This window comes from Bombus vosnesenskii, unplaced genomic scaffold, assembly GCF_011952255.1.
Source record: "Bombus vosnesenskii isolate JDL3184/JDL3185 unplaced genomic scaffold, Bvos_JDL3184-5_v1.1 scf7180000013339, whole genome shotgun sequence".
Classification (NCBI taxonomy): Eukaryota; Metazoa; Arthropoda; class Insecta; order Hymenoptera; family Apidae; genus Bombus; species Bombus vosnesenskii.
In genome coordinates, this window is record NW_022882976.1 from 1634636 (window position 1) to 1656173 (window position 21538).

The window sequence follows — 21538 nt, forward strand, 5'->3', positions numbered from 1 at the left end:
CATGATAATAGTTGCTATTCATGTATCAACTTCCTTCGAAAGTTAGTTTAGCGCAGACTTTCCATAAAATTCAACATTATTGCACGGCGCTTTATTGATTTTAATTAACATACACTGCACTGACATTCAAATACTACGTCCAAATACGAATAATCCTTCCATTATTTGGATCAGATGTTCGAGATGCATAATAATAATCGTGTGTAATAACTACTATGCAAAATTATCTAGTAGTATCTGCATCTTCTCTCAATTATCGCGATACAATTGTAGATCAAATCAATTCACGTTATCTGCAAACAGCTTTTCCTATCGTAGATCGTTTATAATGGAAGCTCGTGTTCGTATGCATCACTTAGCGTTGTGAAAAAAGTATTAAAGACTCAAGAAATTTAACGTGCATACATCGCACGAGGAATAATTGGTAAATTTAGGTATTTTAACTCTTACCCTGGGTTTGATTGTGTAAATTATTTAACACTGTATCGCGAACACGATTGTCCAACGATGGAAACGTGTTTACCAAACGAAGGATGAGCAAGTAAAGCCACAGGGATAAGTATTTGTTTCCCGGGTGCGCGATGTTTGTCCTAATACTTCGCGTTGCTTGATAAAAACACGTTTTCACGATGCAACACGCAAATTCGATCGTGATAAATACAGAATAACAGAGGAAAACACAGTTTGCCGGACGTAAACAATTTCGGAAAATAAATCGTTTGTTGTGTTGCTTTTGTTCTCGTCCTACGTTTTATTGCCAACTAAATTGTTGTTGCCTTTATAATTACCATCGCTGGCTATAGAGTCATTAAGTTTATTAGCTGGTAGCATTGTCCAACAGCCTGGTAAAGCACCTCGTGTACGTTGCGAAAATAAGGGCAGGATTGTAGCAAACAACGCGCGGTAAATTCTTCGGAATAAGATTTCTAAATCCGACATTCCACAGATCAAACAGAACGAGTACAAGTAGCAAAACAAAGTAGCAAAATAATAAATAATTATTAATCTTGTTTTCTTTATCAAAGGCGACCGATGATATATTACTCGTTCCAATTGCAGCATTACTTGCGATGCAGATCGTATGTAATGCATTTAGTGGTTAAAATATTCATTGATAAAAACGCAGAAACTACAATGCGCTTCTTCAGTATGAAAGTGAGGTAAGGAAGTAAGTTGTATTCATTCATGCCGCGAATGAGTAACATTTTTTACAATCTTCCATTTAGTATCCCGGTCTAAAACGAAAAGGTGGAAAGGGGAATAAATCCGTTGGTTAATAGATAACCGGGTCGTCGCCCTCGAGAGGTCGACAAGGCTTTTGGCAAAGAACGAGGAAAGAAGAAACGAAGGTGGGGATTCGTCTTTCCGAGGTGCCTATGTCTAGCAGAGAAGCTGTGCAACGTGTGCAACGTGTTATAAAAAAAAGTAGAACGAGGTCAAGGCGGTCCGCCTTTCCTTTTTTTGACTGGAAGGAAATTGCTTTTAGCTAGAACAACTTTATCGTTGTTGTTGTTATTGTTGTTGAAGAATTACGAGCGCCCAATTTTATAATTTATCGCAATTTCGAGTTCTGCACGAATAGGAACAAGTTATCCTACATTATTTGATGTATGGTCATCGCTGTTATCGTTTTCGTTGATAGAAAAAGAACCGCGTCGCAATGTAATTTCAACTTGTAATTACAATTTGTAATTTCTAATTGTAATTCTACACTTGTGTATAACGTGTAATATGAATTGCAACTTTTATCATTATATCGTAAAAGGAGACAACTTTTTTTGAAAAAAATAAAAGTTTAAAGGTTTAACACTCGTTCGTGAATGTTTCTGAACGACTTACCTCACACGTTTCACGTTCTTTCCGCATTCGCCAATTCCGTGTTTGAACATTGTCCATTTCTCCGAAATCTTGGAGTATTGTCGGGGACTCTGAATTTCACACAATTCCATTAAGACCGAAGATCCATCGCACCATCCATTCTTCACAATTTTCGTTGATCAAGAATGGGTATGGCAAAATTTCATTGAAAATTTTTCCTCTTTTCACGATGCACATTTCGAACACAGTCTTTCATTTAATTTGCATACAAATATTTATATATGTATATTCTTGTGAAAGCGACGGGTGTTTATTTTGAAAAACGCGATTCACTCACGCGCAAAGAATCGACGTCTCTTTAAATTCGTCATCGAAGTATTGGTTATCGAACAACGTGTGCAACTGATGTACAAGAAGTTGAAAGGACGAATGCCTCTTTTCGTCGTCCTCGAAAATATCTCGCTCCTCTTCTGGATCCTCTTTATCAACGGTAAAACGTCCATTGTAAATGATTATTGCTACGATGGTTAACGAGAATCGATCTCGACCTTTATTGTTGGCATGAGAAGTTAAGCGCTTGAAACTCGAGGCTCGAAGACTCTTGATCACGAAATTCCATTTACATACGCACAGCGTACGAGCACAGAAAAATGACCAACGCCTCGTTACCAAAAAACACGCTTCAGCAACGAGATTTTTCTATTAAACTCGAACATACATCGTCATCCGAATTTTCATTGTTGCTCTCTTTTAACGTCACACAGAAATCGCGGATTAGTCCGACACAATCTTTTTCCGCTTTGAATGCGCGCCCTAAAAAGTGCAAAATGAAAAGCTGCTCTTTATTGCTCTGTGGGGGACTCTCACTCGTTGTCACGGGATCACGAACGCTTGTGCTACACGAATTTAACTCTTTTCTTGTTTTCCGAATTCTTTTTATATTTCATTGTTCATGTTCCTTTTGGTAATACCCTCGCTGAACATCCTTGTCAACTTACGAAATATGTTCGACCGCTAATCCATCTTAACATTGAAAAGTATGCAATTTTCTGCGTCGTCTCGTCGACAACAATCACCCTACCTTCAAGTAACAGGACAAATAAGGCGGAAGTTATAAATTCCTTAAAAAAAGAAAAGAACTGCGATTTCTTTCTCATAGTCAAAAGATCCGCTGAAACGAAATAAAATGTTTCGAAGAAGCAATATATACATATTACGTATACAGAAAGAGAGAAAATATATAATCTTCCACATTCAGAAAATGCTGCGAGATTTTCAAAGCTTGGTCATTAAACAAGTTGTTCCAATCTAACGTTTTTGCAGGGTATAGCAGAAAAGACGAGAGTGAATACGCGAGCCCGTTTAAAAAAAGACAGTGAATTTTCCGTCAAGGCTTTTCCACTTCGTCAAGCACACATTTTTCTTCCGCGTCTTTCAGCCGCCCTTCGTGGCAAATCACTAGCTCGATTTATACATTTCCCTAATCCTGTGTAGCTTGCACTGAAAATTTGTATATCGATGACACGAAGGTATCAGCGGAGAAGCGCAAAATACGCGACAGACGAGGAGGAAATAATAAGATCTAAGCGAACACCTGATACGGGATGAAGCATAATTACGCTTCTTTCGAGGGACTCTTTTTCTTTTTTAATAAGAAAGATAGGGGGGAAAATAGGTGTATTTCTCGTAGAAATCGATATCATTCGCTTTATGCTTTTGTTCGCGACGCGAAGAATTTACGACAAAAGTTGTGTCTTATTGCTGCAACAAATATGAAACACCTCGCCATATGTTTTTGCGAAAATCATACCGGTCGAGACGGCGCCGCTGTTTTGTAATTTATCTCGATATCCGCCATACCGTTTTATCAAAATGACTAGTGCTTTCCGATAACAAGGTATCGAACCCAGGAAAACCAACGAAAAATTTCCCGTTCTTGACTGTCACGTTTTTCCAGCTCCAATTTTTCAATTCCACCATTATTTCGCATTAGAACACTTGGTTTCCCACTAAACTCTACGAAACGCGAGAGGATAACAGTCTTTCCTTCGAACTTTATATATTTATTTCTGTAACCAACAAGGACACAGATTACGAAGAATCTCAGTAAAAACACGGTGTCTTTTTTGTAGATCATAACAGAGCGTATTAAAAAGGGACGCTCGGAACAGAAATACGGAATTTTTATGGTGCTTTCAACGTCGTCCATCAGTTTAATATGTATCTTATAATGATGGAAAAGCGCACGTTAAAAGAAAACCGAAGAAAATGAAATTGAGTTTTCAACAAAAATGAAATCTCATCAATTTGCATAGTTAATCAACTTATCCGAGGAAGATACAGGAAATACGTAAGAGTTATCGATCAAAATAAACTTAAAACTTGATATTCTTCGACGGAGTAACTTACGTTGAACACCAAACTCGATGAAGTGGTTTTCTAAACATATAGTATACGCTAAGAGATGCAAAAAGACGAGTTTCCAGTTATAAATATACTTCAAATGTAAATTAGTTTACATACACGTTTTATTAAAATCATACCCTCTCTTCTTAATGATTTATACAACTAGCTTTATGTGACAGTTTACAGCTACTATTCGTTCGGACAAGGAATAATATCCGGATTTGTGTCGTGACCAAAATGAAATTCATTTTATCGATTTATCGCGTCTCGATATTTTTTCTCCAAAATATGGGTCGCATAGACAAGACTATGTTTTGCATGGCGATCGCTATACCAGAAACTCTACACCACGATCCGACCACAAACTATTCGAAACATTCCAACCAATCACGAGGAAACAAAGAGAAAGATATATCGTAAATTCGAGACAGTTCATTCGCGTAACGTAACCGGAAGCGACAACCAATGATGAAAATATGCGAAGAATGAAAAAAATTTATCGTAACCACTTTCGTGGTGAAGATAATTTGCGAAATATGAGACGAAGAAAACACGATGGAGTATAGGAGGAAGAAAATTTCTGAAGAAAGTGAAAGTCAAAGCGTTACAGGACGATAAAATACAGAAGCAACGTCGTCTTCAAATTATTCAAATTGTGCATCCGACGTAATTAGATAAATTATCGAGGCATAAAATTAACAGTTAACGCTAAAATTACCTATTATAGAAATAAAATCGTCGCAGGGCGCCATCGAAATATTTGAAATTCTGACGCTTCTCGTTGGGCAAGTAACCGATAACAAGTGAATTAAGATCTGCGTGCTAATTACCACTACTCTATCGAATCAATTTAGTGATCAAAGAGGTGTCTCGTTTGTATCGGCATACCAAATGTCGACCTTTCATAGCCGACTCAAAGGGAATAATTTGCTCAAATTGTTATAGGATTGTTGGAAAATTACCACGGTTGCCTGCGAATAAATTAGAAGTAAAAAAAATAAAATGTGCAAATGACAAGTAGATCGTTATATAAATCGTCAACAACAGAGGACATGATTTTAATGAAACGTACACGGTTCGAAATAAGATTGAATGACAACGAAGTTTCGTGTTTGCAGCTAAATAGTTAAGTAAGAATGGAAAAATAATAATTGTGTAGAACTTACAACTCGTAATGTCTTTAACCATTCATTCTTACGTTAGGCGGTACACAGGGATACGCTGGAGTAGACTCGACGAGAGTAGAGGATTGCTCTTGAGGCAGAGAAGTGACACAGAGTAAAAGAATGATGGAAGAAGGGGAGAACATAAAAGAGAATTTTTTAGTGTTATGCATGTAGGAATGCATTGTTATAAGCCACTGCACTGATTAATACTACTCGTGCAGCCCGAGAAGTAAGTCACTATAGAACGTACAATAGAATTTCCAATTAAATGTGGACTGAAAACGATCAATTTGACGATTACTTAAATAATGGTATTCGGGACAAGAATAAAGTATACATTCGGGATAGTTAAATTGAAATGTCTCGGTAGTTTTTATTTACTTACACATAATGCGTGGTACTAAGAATTAGGCAAACAATGGTGTAAGAAGGAAACGTGATCTTATTTCAACGATAACGCATCACTGTGTACGCTTATACAGAGATTTAGCTCCAATGCGACAAATTGGGAACTATAAATAAAGCTGTATACGTATATCCATAGAAATTGAAGTACCGCAAAAACCGCATTCGGTCTAGTTGGAACGCTACTAATGACTTCAGTGTTGTATACTGTGTGACGTTGTTGAAAATATCGCGTAAAATTCTCGTTGTAAATGTCACGGTACGAATTAGAAGCTATATACGTAATTTTTCTAACGAGATCCGCATGATACGCGAACAAGACTGCGTATAATGCTTGTAGAATGCGAAACAACGGTAAAAAATAAAATTATTCGTTCAACATCTTCTAACTGAAATGCTTCGAAATAAAGTCTCAAGACGTGTTCATTATTCAAGCAGACGGAGCGAGGGAAAAAAAGTAAAACGCTTAAGCCAGCAACGAAGTCAGACCAGACTAGGAAGGAAGCAAGGTGCACGAGGTCATTGTCCTCAAAAAGGCGCGTAGCGGTAGCGTCATATTTCTACGAGAACCTCTGACACGGTGCGGAGATGGAGAATCCTGGTGAATAGCGAAACGTTCTCTCCAAGAACCATACCGATTTCCAACGTACAGTTATCACATACTGATCCATTAATACGTGTACGCAGATCGATAAATTTGGCTCCCGGGTGACATTTACCGTTCACTCGAACATTTATCATCCATGCTCGGATGTACACGAGAAGAGGATACGAAGGAACGGAGGCAACGTCCCTGAGCATTGAAACGCCGTGTCGGACCGGTGCGCTGTGTCACGCGTCACAACATTGCGTTTGTCGTCGGCTCACACGCGATCCGTACGCAGCAGGGAGACAGGCAACGATGACGAAAGAACTAAAGAAACGTCATACCGCGGTGGATCGCGTTACGTCGTGTCACGTCGCGTCACTAGCATTACATTTCTATCACACACCCACTACACGTCCGGTAAACGAGCACTATAGCCGATGTACGGCTTCTCTGTGTTCGTTTGCCTGCGGACTGGAGCGTGCCCCAAAGAAAAAAAGCAGTTCGAATCGCGGCACGTTCTTTCAGGGCCGTACGACTGTTCGAGGGTAAGAGGTGTCAGAAGGGGGTGCTCGACGGAAGGGGTAGAGAACGCGTGAGGTCCGCGTGTGTCTTTTGGGCTGCCGGTCCCAACGTTGACTGCACCATCGGTCTCTATCGCGCTACTCGCAACCACCACCACTACCACTACCTCCACCACCACCACTACTACCACTACCGCCGCCACCACAGCTACCGTCGCCGCCGTCGACGACGACGCCGTCGGTTGGCGTTGGCTATCGATTTTTCCGCGCAGCCTCCGCGGCCGGAGCATACAGACCGTCGACGTCTACTGGATAGTTCTAACATCGTTGCTTGCTACTTTAACCCCTTCTGATTCTCACCTGTCCACTTGTTTTTCTTTCAGCTTTTCTTTTTATTCTTCCACCAGCCAGTCTTTTTTCCACCAAGAAAAATGGACAAAGTTTCACCAATAACGGTGCCTATGCGGCCTCTCTTTCTTGGCTATCGGACCCATTGATTTAGTAATCTATTGTTATCGGTCGCTTTTGACTTTTTTACATGGAACTCTTTTTCTCTTCCCTTTTGTTCTACTTCACTTAATTACAGCTTAAGCGAACTATTTCGCTTTATTTTACTTGTTTTTTTTCCAGCTATAATCTTCACCATTGCTAATATCAGCGATTGTTAGATAGCACTATCAGGATTGTCGTTACCATTTTTGTTTGCCCCGTCTCTTTGTCCCACTTAAGATGTAATATTCTGCTGTAAAATAGGACGAAAATTGCTTTTCAAATTCCTTTATGTGTTCTCCAACTCTTTTATTGATCGCATTTCTGTTGATCTTTCTTCCATGGCCTGGTTACTGCGGAACCCGGGATCTCCTAGCGACTTTATGAAGGGGTTACATTCTTTTGTTTGCAATAAACGGCGAATATGCTTTCAGTCATCCAAGGTCTTAAATATGTTCCGCATTCGACTTATTAATTACCTAACTGCGGGTTTGTCAATGCAAAACAAAATATCCTCAGTTTTTTGTCAGAGTACGTCATCGGGGTATCATTTATGGATAAAATTCATTCCTCCTTTTTATCGCTTTTCTTATATTAAAAAATTTTCAAACGTTCCTAATTCTGCTCTATAGACGAAGTCAACCTAACAACAATGAGTTCAGTGGAAAATGAGAGAACTTTCTTCAGAAAAACGTGGCTCAAAGGAAGACATTCTTATCCAAAAGGAAGAAGCGGCCCTGCGATAGAATGCACGATTTTGTGGGAAGATTTCAGGAAAAAACGTGAGAAATGAAGTCTTCCACTTTCATATTATACGATCTTTTATTCGTTTCCCTATCCCCTCGTTTGTCAGTGACTTTTACAAAGCCAGGAATGGCCAACAGTCGGCATTCTCGCTAACGAACGAACCAGGAATCTACATCGACCCCTGGTAGATGTTTGCGTTCGTTAGATGGAACTGATGCATAAGATAAGACTGAATGAATCTCTTAATTGTAAAATGATCGACGCAAATAGAAAAACCCGAGCATGAGCTCAAATATGCGTGACACGCCCTTTTCAAGTGTGACATTTTATATTAAGGAATTACTTATACTATTTTAAGGACAAAATATAAAGTATTAGCGATAAATGTTTATAATTTTTGAGAAATTACCATCTTTTCGAAGCACTGACGTTGAATCGAAGGCCAAGATTTTACGATAATTTATGATTGAAAAGAGACGAAGAAACAACTGTTCTCTACACAACGTGGTGAAGTATTTAACTTGTATCTTATTTCGTAATTCATTATTTATCTTTCAAAGTTTATGAAGAGATTCAGAAGTCTCTTTCGACATTGCATCTGCATATATCTTACAGCATGTACGCCCATGATAGAGATAGGTCAAAATAATTCTGATTATGCTAACTTAACGAAGACAACGAAGTTTCGGTGGAAGAACGAAACTTCGACGATTATTGAAGATAGAATATATTGTACAAGTATTGGTAGACAAGAAGGACGAGCTTCCGTTTTGAAGACTCGTTAAACGTGCTAGAAGATATACTAGAAGGAAGTTTGCACTTTGACACCCACGTGGCGTCGACGAACTTTAGCATCAACAAGATATCCCGGAAGAAGCCTGAAGATTACGATCTTGATGAAGTTTGAATATTTCCTTCTGAACATCTTGTAAACTAATAAGTACAGATAATAATATTAGTTAAAAATCATTAAAATAATTACCAACTATGACGATACACATACAACGAAGATACTTGAAATTCATGTATTTAGGATATAAATTATATTTTATAGTTTAAAAGATCGTAATATAAATTTTATACGCAATTAATAGACTTAGTTGTTATCTGAAAGAAAATTAAAGATTAAACAATTCAGAATCAATAACTTAGCCTTGGAATGCTGGTGGCCAATTGTGGACGGATGATTCTACTTGATGCTAGTAGTGCTACTCAATCTGTGGCCTGGCAATAAAGGAAGTAACGCTTACGCCAGCGAGTTTCTCGCGATAATGGGTGGTCTTAGAAATGAGAAAAGGGAAGGAAAGAGTCTTATAGTGATTTTGTACATGAAAAAAGCCAACTTGAAATAATTTACTACTGCATGCTGACGGGTACTATCTCGGTGTAATTAAAAGATGTATATCGGATAAGAAACTTTGTAACTACATATGTATGTAAAGCGTGTAACGATGACACGCTTTACGAAAAGTCCGAATCATTCGTTCAATTTAATCGATCTAATCTAATCTAATCTAATTAGTTTACAACTGTATCGTGCAACGATAGAAAAGGTTCTCTCGAAGGAAATGGTTGAAATTTAATTTTTCATTGCGACCTCAACCAAGAACTCACAGGAATTAATTAAATCTACGCCCAAAAGGATGACCTTAATGAGATAGGGTTCTCAGAATTAAACAATCTCCGCAAAGGGTCTGCAATTTCGTCCTTGATGCTCTTAAAACCCCAATTGTTGAATCTGACAACTAAAAATGAAATAATGCAATCTCCGCGCAAATAAATATTTTGTCTTTATCGCAATGTGATTTCGTTTGAAGTGTCCGAATTAAAAATTACACGGTTTCACGTATCGTTGAGATAATTGAACCACCTAACGTGTGCAATTTTCTTTTATCGCTGGTATAACGTACAGCATTTTTGTTAAGGTACAACTGCGCACGCGAGAATACAAACAACATACACTGTGATACATGTATATGTATATACATGTGTCCATAGCGATTCATAAAAAGTATTCTGGCGAGTAAAACCCTGTGAAGTATCGCGATAGGAAACATTTTTTGAAGTAAAAAGATAAAAGGATATTCTTCGGAGGAGACCAGGAAATAGAGATAAGGGCGAGTACAAAGGGCATTCAGATAAATTCAGAAAACTGTAAATCCCATGAAAATCTTTCTTCAAGCTGTTCGAAGCGAGACAACCATAGACGAATCACTACGAAGAGTATACACTTGTGTACATATACACCTCAGCAACAAATATATGTATATTTGTACATATGATAATAATAGGAGTACTTGTACACTCGGCATTCTGTGACATCCACATTTCTCATGACGTTAATTTGAATATTTTAGCGGGTCGCTTGAATATTTTACGCATTTAAAATAAGAGAAATCAATTTTAAACCAGTTTTCACGTGAAGTTATTTATATCAGTAAAATTCAATTTCGGGCTTCTAACACTTCTATAGTATACTATGATATGCTAATTCTTTGCTAACTTACACATTCGATTTAATCTATTTTCTCAAATGTGAATTTGTTGCAAAGACTCCAAGAAGGTACTAATTCCAACTTTAATGATATTTCCTTTTAAATATTTGCAACTGATTCGTACCTGATTTGTAAAGTATAGTCCGTATATAAAGATATAAAAGTCAGAAACATAAGGGGTTCTGAAATCTTTTCTAAAATCGTAAAATCCCTCTTGTAGTTTGAGAAATGGCCGTTTGTTCTTGAAGGACTAACTTCGAACTAATCTGAAATATCTCTTACAACTACGTAAGCCAAGAAGAGTCGGGTCACTGGACGAAAGATATATTGAGTTCTCGTATATAGTAACGTCAATTTTTAGAATAGTATCTATTTATAATACCGAGCTTTTCGATCAGTATTCACGATTACATATATTTAGCAGTACATAGATTGACCCTCTTTTTAGATATTGAATTTTCTAACTTTAAACTTTCTATTTGTTATTGTATGTACGTATGCATATAAAGAAAAGAATAAATATTGTACTTTTTTGTTATTTATAAAGTAAAACTTCCTTTCTCCATTGTACATTGTGATTCATCGTGATTCACGAGTACGATTTATATATGAAAGAATTTTTATTAGTCAAATGAAAGGAAGTTTATTCTATATCGATAAATTGAGAAGTCACACAATTTTTATATTTTTCCACTTATTCGTTCGTTAATTTTTATCGAGAGAAGGATCTATTTAACTTTTCAGTAAATATGCGTCAACTTGTAACACCAAAATCGACATAAATAAATTATTCTCATGTTTTATTTATATACCGTTACATATTTCATAAATTCGTGAAACATGTTTCAGTATACTCCCGGAGCTGTTTCAAGTGTTTTTCAAACAAGCTCATTATATCCGTGGTATGCTTCTAACTTTTTAAATAGAAACAAATATATGTAATCTACTTTTTAATATATCAGGACTACAATGTTTTATATTAACTTTGACACAGTTGAATTTATCTATTGTATATCGAAAGAGCTAATTTTAGAATATGTAAACATACATAGACGAGTGGGAATTATATTTCAGCTTTTCCCTAAATTACTTACAAACGCCGCAGACCATCTTCGTAGTATCATGAACGCAAAGTAAATTTTCACGAAGGATACTTTAGAGTATCGGATAGTTGTGTTTATGACGATTAACTCCTAGAGAACTATCAATTGTGCTTAATGGCCACGATCCCCTTTTCAGTCACTTGTCATGCAAAGTTCGATCGTCTTAGTCCGGCCCATTATTAGAATGAGTTACGTAATAACCCATCAGTCTCGCGTGATTACTCAATTCCATGAGCTTTTCCGAAATTATACTGAATTTAAACCGAAATTACGTCTTGGTGAACTCGCTCGATAATTTATACTGAAATTCTATACAGTAGAGGAGAGAATTTAATTATTATTAGCAATTATTCAATTTCGATCATGCACATCCTCTACACGCTACAACCGAGAGAGAGAGAGAGAGAGAAAAGAGTTAACGAGGGACGTCAAATGCAGTCCTTATTAATAATTTTGATTTCAGAGATTTCATTTACAGCGGTGTAGCTTTCATGCAGCTCCCAGTCAATTTGCAAGGAAACTTCCTCGACTTTCCTTTAAGCTTTCGTGTAACATTTGCCCGCGTGACAGAAAGATGTTTCCCAAAAAAGAAAATTAATATGAAGGTAATAGTTTAGTGATCCTTCCTCGGTACATTCAAATTCCCCCAATATTTCCTCTCCCCGAATTCAATGATAATTATAGTGACATTGCGAAACTTCATTAACAGACAGCTGCGAGAAATGAAAGTTCCCAATGTAGCTTCAAAATTCATTTACCGTCTCTGCTACCATTAATTATTGAGATAAAACGAAGTAACAAAGTGGGAGAGCTATTACAAACCATGATACCTCTCGAGGTAAGATCTCCCCTAAAGCAATAAAAACGTACGCTATCATTTTTCAACGATTCAGAGAAAAGTCGTTCGCCGTCTTCTTCAATTCCTTTCGACAGTTTTCGCTGCTGCCATTATCGAACACTTCCTTGCTCACGTTTATGAACATTGAATTTACTGTTCAAGATACTGTGGTCTCATCAATTTTTGAATGATCGCCTTTCATGTCAACTTCTAGGCTACCAAAAACGAATAAAAATAACGCTGCCAACGTATGCATTTCGAGAGAAACTCGAATATGTATATCAGCTATACAAATATCTTAAAATATAGTATCGGAAGATATTGTTCGAAATACAATTAGGGTTACCTATGAATAATACAAAAAAAAATTATAAAATCGATCTGCAAATCGATGAGAAACATATTTCGAAAAGAAAATCATCTACGATATATTGAGATATTGCTAAATTTCTTGCATTTTGATATGAATTTCTATTTACAAAACTGAACTTTCTCTGCTACAATTTTACGATATCATCAATTAGCTACTTTAATCCTAATAGGAAATAGTTTTAAGCATAAATAGACGATCGATCTGTCTGCCTACTATCTACGCGTGGATTACACGTTAGTGTGTACATGTCCCCGTTTCTTATAAAATAAACTCTATTTAATCTGGAATCGAGACTGAATGCACCAGTGTTAATGGAATTCAGCCTGCTGGATGTGACACGCTCCACTAGGTCCTCGGACTCAATTGAGAAATAACTAGGAGGTTCGATTTAACGGAGCGTGAAAAAAAATTCAATGTACAAAAGAAAAAAGTAAAAATAAACACAGCTGTCTGATATACCGCATATACATAAGAAATTAAAGATTCTAATACTTTATACTTAATTAGCCAAAGAACAATATGTATGTAAATAAGGATGATTAAATACATAAAGCTCTGCGTAAACAAAATTCTAGAAGTAAATAAAATATTTCTACATTTATGTCAACGTAAATAACCATCCAACAACAAAGAACTCACCTTCATCCTTGTCCGTTCCACCACAAAGTAAAAATGTTGAGACCATAAAAAAGTCTTGTGATAAAACTGTCAGCTCCAACTATTTTTATGGAATAATGAATGTCACCTTCAACCTGGAACAAGAAGATTAAAAATGTTACTTATTCTTTGTAATTCATTACTAATACATACATATATGTAAGAGAAATTTGAAGGACAAAAATAGCTCTAAATATCCTAAAATTATTGGACATGACCAGAGTAATAACATTGGCGCCCATGTAATAGGAACTACGCCAAACTACCTGAATCGTGGGATCTCGTCTCCTGTACCCGGGATCGTCCGAGCTGATCTTGGATGGATTTAAGGTTCCAAGAGTGATCCAGTGTGTATTTCTCACTGGTAGAGTTACGTAAGCTGGATCAAAGAATTCGACAGTAATCTAAAGAATCCAAAAACCTAAGAGTAGTCTAAGCATACCTCATAATGAATTGGTTCAGCGTAGATCCAGAGATCCAGAGGTGGTCCGTAACATATCTTTCAATTTTAGACTAACTTTAGAAGAGATTCAAAGATCCAAGTTATCCACAACGTTTCTCATAACTCTACACAGATCTAGAATGGATCTAAGAATTCAGAAATTATCCAAACTACGCTTCACAGTTCTAAGCTAAATTCAAGAATCCAGGTAGAACTGGTACAGGTGGAGCCTAAGATCGGACACTACAATTATGAAGTAATTCAAGATAACTCTCAGAGTCTCGGTGTTTATAATTTACAGTTATACCGTAGTAGATCTTGCAGCAGCCTTAGAGTTCTGCGAACACAGGATATTTTAGGAGTTTTGCGATCCTGGGTCAGGGATATCATTGGTTCATGGCCTTCAGGAGGACTGGGGGCGAATCCTATAATCGCAGGGTCACAGAGTTCATAGTCCTGTGACCTTGGTAAAATTCAAGGCGTGTCCCTTCATTTCGGAGTCAGGGATTCGGTGTTCCACGATCTTAAAGTCGTCCAGGATGATTCTTACGATATCACGATCAAAAGTTTCCAGTACACGCGTTTGTAGTTAATAGGACAAACCACGTGTCATAAAGTACGAGTTCATGCGACCCTAAAGATCATCCGCTATGAAATTCGTGTCATTTTATAGGATGTATGTTGGTACCTCGCAAAAGGATACATTTAATGTAATGAACTTTCCTATACATATTCACCCCAATGCTTCCTATCTGATATGTGTTAATAAAAAAATGTTTCCGAGTACAAAATGTAGGATATCTCGTGTATTATAAGATAAATATTATCCTGGTAGGTCACCCTATTGTAAAAATATAAACTGTAAATGGACAAAATTTGAAGGATAAAGAATACTGGGGGAAGTGTGCGGGCATTATCGATATTCGAAGGACAGTGGTGTTACCTCAGTGCGCATTATGTGGGTTACTAGTCCAAGGTCTAACTTCGTTCGTGTCCTGGAACATAAGCTCGTTTGTATGCTGGGTAATTTACCCGAACTTCCGGTGACCTATATCATTCGCGTATATCTATCTTATCCTCAGATAAAAGTTACGAATACGCAATTTTATATCACTTTTTCATAAAAGTACGATAATGATTTTGATACGCATCTGTATATGCTCTTATAGTTTTAATCATTTATCACTTCCCGTATCTCTTCAAGTAGTACGTCCCTTTGTTTATCTGCGATGCTGGCTACGTTTTATATTTTGATTATTTCTTATTATCAACACACACAGATAATAAACGTAGTTTAAAATATTTCAATAATTATCACGCCTTTCTCTCCTTCGCTTAGATCTATCAGTAATTTCACCGTGATGCTTATGCTAGTATTACAAGTTTCGAAAAACTTTCTCCTTCGAAACGAATGAGAGTTGTAGATGAAGAGATACTAAAAAAGGAAGGGAACGAAAATTGAAGAATTACATTAAGGATTCAGTGCCAAAGCGGTCGAATCGACTCGATCGATTTCCCACAGATCTACTGTCGTTTCTGCAGAAGGAAGTTGTTCCAGAACGTGCCTTCGCACCCTACGACGTCTGTCGATACGTTATTCAATTCCACAATATCGGATTTCTCTTCTCAGTCTGCAGTCAGGCTACAACGGCAACTGCAGTTGCAGTATCTAACAACGATGCAGTTCTATCGAGGTGTCCTTCCGCTCTTTTTCCCCGCGTTTCTACATTTAGATATTTGACAAGCCAAGCAGTGTACAAAAATATTTGCAGAATCATATTCTGCCAATCTAAATTGTGAAGAACATTAACGATCAACTATACAACAGCTTGGACGATGTTACAACAAACTTGTAGTTCTCGTAAACTCACTCGAGCAAGATGTGTCTTGGTATATCTGCATTTTAATCAGGTTGAACTATTTAATAAAGGCAAATGTATTTCTCGCTCAATGTTACTTTGCTTATTAAAAATTATAATGCGTGAGTGATTGTGGATTATAAAAGCGACATACGTGGCTGTACATTCACGATAAGAGGCTCGCCTAATTTGTGACTCTGTTGCCTTGCAGTCTGCATCCATTATTAATTCTGTACGTAATAGTGGGAGTTTCTCCATGTATCTCATACAAACGATGAGCTTGTGTCTGTAGTCAAATTAAAATTCATGTACATGCAGAATATATCCTTGAATGCAATTTCGGGTATCAGTGTAAACCTCGATGTGAACAATAGCGTTAAATATTGAAACGATCTAAGGATATTTCACTAACCGTCAGACATATTATAAAATATTGATGAAACTGAGACTTCTGAATCGTAAGAATGGTAAATTAATGAGCATTATTCACAAAGCTACAAGTAACACATAATTGTCTTTAATCACTCTATGAACTGATTCTATCGCTTACATATTATCTGTCTTCAATCTTTAGACCATAGTAATGTAATGACACGATGAATATTTAAGAAAAAATTAAACTTATGAAATTTAAGTGATTTGTTAATTCTGATCTGAAATAGTTGGAAAAGTGTAAACCATTTTCATGAAACAGAGCGTTGATATATGTCTACGTATTCAAGTTGTTAATTAAAGGTAAATACTTTACTATCTTGATTACGCAGCGTCATATTTTAACATGTAATTTTTAAAGTTATAGTCAGAAGTGATAAAAGCGATTATCGTATTACAGCGAAGGCTGTTCAATTTTTACGACAGGAACATGATATATGTGGATTTTATGTTTCAAAGGATTGTAACATATTGCGTATCTGGTATTTTAATAATTTTTTCTTCTGTTCTACTCACACTTTGTACTCGTTCACAGATGCAAGCATGTTAGATTAAGAATTTACACGTTTAAGATCCGGTTAAATTATACGTTCTCTTGAATGATTAAACAAACGTTAATATAATTCATTCCTCGCAATTACATAGCTCAGAGTATCCTTGAATCTTCATAAAAAAAAAAATAAGTACAAAATTTATATTTTAAAATTGCAACACGCCGATACGAAAACAGATAATAAAATGAATCAAAGAGAAATTAATTTCACAAAATAAACTGACCAAATCGTACGAAAAATTCAAATCATGCTTGCGTATCTTGCGTATGTAGGAATGTGACGATAGTTGTACGGAAAGATCCGACTCAAGGTTACCATAGCCTTGAACATGGAATCGAATAGCCGATACATCGCGTCGGTCCAGAGATGCTTCGAAGGATAAAAAGTCCAGTCGTTGAAATGGATTTTCAAGAAGAGAAAAAAAAACGAACGTGACTAGAACGAATTGCGAAATAGAGGGAGAAAGAGAAGAAGAGAGAGAAGGCGTGAGAAGCGGATAATATCGAACGTCAACTTGCAATGGATTGTTACAATCTAACGGAGCTTTTTGCATAACGTGACGCGATACACGATATCTCGAGATCGACAAACGTACAGAGTTAAGCAGCGATAGCTGTTTGAAATATGTATTTCCCAGATGAACGCTATATTTCATCAACTTCGCAGAACCACTCTTCGACGTAATGACGTGCGAAATTAAAACTGATTAAAATAAATAAAATCGATTCCATATCTCTTGTCACCGTAATCGCGAAATGCAACATATTTATAAATACATACGTCGTAAAAAAAAGAATATATCTCGCGTGAATGACCCGATTTTCAGAAGTGGATCTTATTAAGAATCGCATATTAAATTAAAAAAACCGAATCCGCTTATCACGTGACAAGTACTTATTTAAATCGCGCTATCCATTTCATTTTATAAATTAAAAAGTGCATCATTAAAGTTCTTTACTGTACGCGTCGTTTAACTTATACCGCGTAAAAGGTACCAAGAAACAAATACTATTAACCATCTATTCACGCCCGCTTTTTTATGAAGACTTCATAAATTTAGCAATAATCTTGCTACGTCAGGCTCGAGATACATAAAACCGGGCGAACGCATACACACGTGATTGCGAGAAGGAATACCGGTGAGTTCAGTTTTAATACACATACCCGCGTCGTTATTTTCTTTACATAAAATTTTATGAAACCTTTTCACACAGTAAGGATTCGCTATGCAAAAAGAAACGAACGATGTCGACTCTCATGGCAGCGAGGATCTTTTTAAAAATGTATTAAGGATGCAGCGCACAGTTGTTAGACATTATGGTCTTTCAAGATCAGGTTATCTCATTTTTTCAACCCTTTAATATGCATGTCTGCAATAAAACAGAGATGTGTATCGGTAAATTTTATTCAGGACACGCCCACAACTTGTTCTATCTATGATGCATTATTGCGATAATTTTTCTTCGCCTACGTTCTCATGACGTGTATCATTGCGCATCAACACCGTAAGAACAGGTACGATACTGCTTATATGAAGAGCTATCCGTCATTGTTACTTGTTTCACGTTCTTCAAACGAATAAAATGAATAAACTACACGTTCGCTGTTAGATCGTCATTTTATCTTAAACAGGAAATCCATCGCAGTTATTTAGAATTTAGTAATAATGTTTTTCGATATTTAATATTGAAAATTGAACGGTTTGAATGGGGATCTCCCATCAGAATTCTGAACGAAGGCATAATATTCGGTGATACGATAAGGTGTTACGGGATAAAAACAAAATATTAGGAAGTATATACAGTAAGGAATTATTTTAATGCGACGAAGATTTAAAAAAAGATGTAACCTATACCGCATCGTACTTGAACCGGGATCGACGATTTTCGATTAAATAAAGTTGAAGTGGAGTGTAAAATCCATCGTCCATAAATAGTTTATATCTTGCTTATAATCTCGTTATATTTTCCACAACGTTTTACGTAGAATGAAAGATGTCGAACGAGTTCTGTTTAAATTAAACCGCGGATAATTAATGTTTCCCTTCCGAACACTCATATAATGTCAACTCACTGTTTTTTGTCCGCTCTATCAGTGTATACGTGCAATATGGCGGTGATTAAACAAAACCATTCATTAACAGAAGCCATTAAGAGGAAGTCGATATCATCACGATGTACGTGAATCATAGTATACATTTAAAAAAGTGATGGAAATTATTTGTATTTACGATCCTTTACACAGTAAAAATACGAATGTCGACTTTGTAGAAATTGAGTTAACGTCTCTTACGGTACAATCGAGTTATTTTCTTTGAGGTATAATATACATCGAATAAAGCTGCTGTACTTTCGACCAATCGCGGAGACGTAAATTCCCGTTACAATTATAATAATCGACACCACGAGTTGATCGATCCCCTGATTTCCGTTAAGATAATAGGGATGATTCAGTTAGTATAACACTGTGATTTACAGGGTTATAAGGTTTTTATTTCCGACACTTAAGTTACACTGTTGAGTAGGTATAAATCGTAGATGACAACTTGTCGCGCGAAGATAAGATAGATATGCACAATAGAGCAAGGCTCTTATAGTTGAATGTAGTATGTTAGTGGACGTAGCACTAGAGGATACTTAGGATAATAGAGGAAGTGAATGTTCGGTAATCCCGAGAACCGACTTAGATAGTTGATGTGAGTTAGATTCCTCTAGCTTTGTATAATAAGTAGAGTTGACTTTTCGTGCTTAGATTTAGACTTTGTAGAATAAGTAGTTGACTTTTCTAGCCGTGTAGAAGAAGTAGTTGACTGATTGTATGAGTATCTGTATGAGTATCGTATTAATAGGGAAGTGTGTTCTCATAGTATTACGAAAGAAAGCTCGGTGTGGGTGTTCCCTTTGAATTAAAAACGTGGATTCGTTGCTCACACTTTTCGTGAGTAGAGTGAGGGCAACGATCTGCGATGTCCATTGGTTTAGGTCAATGTTAATGAGTGACGAGAGGGGATGGAACCTCCTACCAATGTTACCAGTTGACGTCATTGTTTAATGGAAAAACCCGGGTCTTCCGTTAGTTAAACATTCGCCTTTTGCATTAAGTCTCTAACTGTTTTCTCCGTAATTAGTACGAACGCATAATAAACCTAAGGACTGTTCCATCCACAAACCGATAACACTTACAGGAACAACAATTCCTTCAAAGTTAATAGGATTTAGTCATGAATGCCAAGACAACCGGAAAACTACAAGCCTAAGTTTATGGTGGGTCCTTAGGTTTATTGGGGGTTTGAATAGCGGTGCAGATCCTTGGCGGCCAGGTAACTAGTGACGTCGTGCGGACCGTTTCACGCGACGTAACAGCTGCAACCTTTGTTTCCTTTTTTAACTCCTCGAAGCGAATTGTTTTATCATCGTATTATCGTTGAAATTTTTTGTGTACGGTTCGTCTACATTCAGGTATAAACTAAGTTCCTTTATTCCCAGAATCGAATCGTAAAAGGAGAAACTAGATGGACAAGCGTGACGGAATTGGTAAACCAGAAATTCCGTGAGACGTCAGATGGCACTTAAAGCGATATGACTAATCTATGTAGTTAATAATATCCATGTAAAATGAACAAATATACAACTACCGATGATCGTAATTCGTATGAAATTTCCTCGTTACATGTGTACCTATATTAATGGTCATCTGTTAACAATCATTAATATTGATCGTCATGTATTGGTATTCAAACGTACAAAGTACAAAATAAACGTTTCGGGATTTTCTCCATCAAAGATAGTATAGAGATAGCATTAATGCTTCGATCTCTCTGTTCGGAAATAGTGCCTAAACTATCAAAGTTCTTAGAACAATTTGTATCTGCAATCGAATGTATGCATCTATAACACCCAGGTTGAGAATGCAATGAGACGAATCGCCAATGTACCAGCCTCTGGAACTATGTTTCATTCAAATAGAGGTTATCGATAACAATCAAGTTGACTTATCCTTGATAAACTAGCGAGCACTTGTGGTGACTATTGAAGTCTTACGAAACTGCAACCTGTATATGATTACGAATGGTCATTTGTTTCTTTTTCAACACGGCTATAAACGTCTCAACATCTTGGCGAATTTATTAACGAAACACAAAACTGACTAGTTTTTCGTCTGAAAAGTATTCATTTCAGGGATAAGTTTTATTCGTGTCCTTATTTTATATTTAGAGTGTCGTATAAGTAGTTCAATTAGATACTGGAATTTTCTACAAGTAGTTAAACTTTTTCCTCGTAAATCCCCATATACTTTTGTTTATGTAAAAAGCTATTTCAACAGAAAATAAAAATAAATAAACTCGAATAGCAAGTAGAGGAAAATTCTTAGTACGATGTAGGAACTTTAATATCAAATTCTCAGGAAAAATAAATTAAATTAAGCAGGAAAGTGTTTCATAATCTTTATATGCATACTACCATATTGATAAATTACAATTAATTATGTAATATATTTCCCCTTTATGGATTACATTCTCCTTCTACAGGTTACTACGCGTAATTACGACAATGCGACAAATTACGAATCAATCAGCATTTAGAGGTGTATTATATGCTTTATGTCGTTTACATAAAAATTTAATCTGATTGAGTCACTTCCATT

General features: G+C 36.5%; 1 protein-coding gene across 8 annotated transcripts in view; it reads right to left on the minus strand.

Moving 5' to 3' along the window:
- The window catches only part of LOC117236044 (serine-rich adhesin for platelets), a 134693-nt gene that overhangs the window by 104842 nt on the left and 8313 nt on the right, over nucleotides 1-21538 (minus strand). For 2 of the 8 annotated variants that reach the window (XM_033498639.1, XM_033498631.1), the window contains exon 1: nucleotides 6515-7032. In XM_033498639.1, coding sequence (XP_033354530.1) covers nucleotides 6515-6596 — 82 coding nt within the window. In that variant the 5' untranslated portion in view covers nucleotides 6597-7032. Of the gene's footprint in view, nucleotides 1-1839; nucleotides 2900-6514; nucleotides 7033-13589; nucleotides 13703-21538 lie in introns of those variants that run through there. The other 6 variants (XM_033498633.1, XM_033498632.1, XM_033498637.1 and 3 more) reach the window with 5 other exon arrangements.